The sequence below is a fragment of the Phaseolus vulgaris genome, chromosome 2 (genome assembly GCF_051622355.1).
Source record: "Phaseolus vulgaris cultivar YP4 chromosome 2, ASM5162235v1, whole genome shotgun sequence".
Lineage (NCBI taxonomy): Eukaryota > Viridiplantae > Streptophyta > Magnoliopsida > Fabales > Fabaceae > Phaseolus > Phaseolus vulgaris.
In genome coordinates this window covers 44,069,795-44,072,007 of record NC_143499.1, presented here as the reverse complement: position 1 = coordinate 44,072,007, position 2,213 = coordinate 44,069,795, and the positions used below count along the sequence as shown (strand labels likewise).

Below are 2,213 nucleotides of genomic sequence, written 5' to 3'. Positions count from 1 at the left end.
TGCATTACTTTTGAATTGATAAAGGGTCCAAAGTAAAAGAGTAAGTCACCTCTTCAACTGCATGAAGAAGGTGAAGTTCATTATCTTTTTGCATCACATTCTTCAACCGTACGAGATACGATCTTAGAGCGATATTCTCTTCAACACTATGGAAGACTCAATGCACAAGAAGATACATACTAACACCAAACTACAGTACACTGCGTTACATATATTCGTTATATATATATATATATATATATATATATACTCTCCAAGAAAGCGTGTGAAATGTAGCATTAGACGATGAACATGTCATATCATATGATATATGGTAATAAGAATATTATTCATATTATATATAATATAATATATGTAATGGAGAAGGGACAGGAACTTGTTGATATGGTTGTCACATCTACCATTCAACCCTATAACGTAGGTTGGGTGGCATCAGTCTATTACCACTTGCATCTTGGTCACCACTGACCGCACTTTGAGCAATGATACTGTTCATGGAGCTATCTCTATAACCGTTGATCCCTCCAATATCTGTGAAGGTCTTTGGAGCTGTTACTTGAGACCCCACAGAATAGAAGCCACCACTGAAAGTGTTGAAGTCTGCTTTGGTTGTAACAGAATGAGGCAACTTGTTGAGTTCAGACACCCCATCATTGGTTTGATGAGTTTGATCAGTTGGAGAGTGTTCTTCTTGTTTGGCCATGGAACTCTTTTCTCCCTCAGTTTCCCTGTAGTTGTGGAGGTAGAGCTTCAAGGGTCCAACATAGTTCTCAAATCCTAGGGTTGTCATGGCCCAAAGAAGATCATCACCATTGATGGTCTTCCTCTTTTCTCTCTGGCACTTGTCTGAGGCCTCACCAGTGATGAAGCTAATGAACTCAGACACACACTCTTGAACTGTTTCTTTGGCTTCCTTAGAGATTTTGGCATTGGCTGGGAGTGCCCTTTTCATGATGCGGCTAACATTGGCTATGGGGAGGAACCTGTCTTGTTCTTTTGAGGAGCTGTCTGAGATGTTACCAGATGTTGGACTTCCCACAGGACTGATTATTGTTTGGTTTCTCTTCCCTGTCATGTTGAAGAGCTAGAGACTGGAATAGAGTCACTTAATAAGCTAAACAATTTAGATTCTCACCTTCACACTTTTTTCTCCCTTCTCTCCCTATGTGTGCACAACTTATGCTTAGCTTAGGTGCTGCATGCGGCCTTTAATAAGGGAACAAAAGTTGGGGGATATAAAATGGAAAAGTGGAAAGGTGCTGCTTTCATGTGGAATATTGGAAGAAAGTAAAGGGTGATTGATGAAGAAGATCACAAAGGGTGGTCTTTATATCAATTAGAATGACCCCTTGGTCTCATATAAAATAAATGAATACTTGTTCAATCACCATGAACAACTTTCAAATTTAAATCAAGCATCTGAATACAAAGGGTGATTAATTAGACCAGTTTTTTGGAAATAAAATATCAAATAGATAGGGTCGGCAATGTTGATTAAATAAACATATATCATTCTGGAATTGTTTAATTGGTCATGTGAGAGGTAAATATTATATAGATTAAAAGAGTTTTGAGGGGCAGCAGAGAAGAGAAGGGACAGGAAGGTTCAAAGTGTAACATGGAACTTATTCATGAGTATAGTGCAGTGGATTATGTTCAAAGTTGTGACATTGGTTATTTCGTATATATCCCATGTTTGTTGAGGTACTTGGGAAAAAGAGAAAGTGCTTTCCAGATAGACGAAGTAATTGGAAGGTAAATGATGAGAGAATGATTATGGAAAATTGTTTGGCAGAAGACAGTGCACTTGGCTAATTGATGTTGGGTTTTAATAAGTTTGGAATTCTTAATCAGACCCCATAACGTGAATTATTCGTACAAGTGCATATGTTATTTTTGTACGGCTTTTGAAAAAGGGGCTGAAAAAGATGAAGCAATGGGATATATGCTTTCACTTTGCCATGCTTTTGTGTTGCTTTGTCTCACTGAGATTCTTCCATCACATACTACATATTGCAACACAGTATCATCTCAAGGCATCTCAGCCCTCAGTCCCCAATTTTCTCCTTTTCCACCTCACTATTTCTTCAAACAATGCAAATGTGCAAATATAAAATATGCATACACAAAAAGAGACCCTTTTGCTTTTCTATTTCCCCTTCACGAATATGTCTTAAACTGGCTTCGTTCTTTCATCAGTTCCAACCTGTCAA

General features: G+C 38.0%; 1 protein-coding gene across 1 annotated transcript; it reads right to left on the bottom strand.

The window, feature by feature from the left end:
- Positions 1-274: 274 nt before the first annotated feature.
- LOC137812406 (nuclear transcription factor Y subunit B-1) lies at positions 275-1,375 on the bottom strand. Its single transcript, XM_068614363.2, has one exon. It carries the CDS (start codon positions 1,073-1,075, stop codon positions 398-400), a length of 678 nt encoding a protein of 225 aa, XP_068470464.2. The 5' UTR covers positions 1,076-1,375; the 3' UTR covers positions 275-397.
- Between the last annotated feature and the right edge of the window lie 838 nt (positions 1,376-2,213).

Excerpts from the sequence above, each read along its gene's own strand:
- LOC137812406 (XM_068614363.2), bottom strand. The coding sequence starts at position 1,075 with ATGACAGGGAAGAGAAACCAAACAATAATCAGTCCTGTGGGAAGTCCA.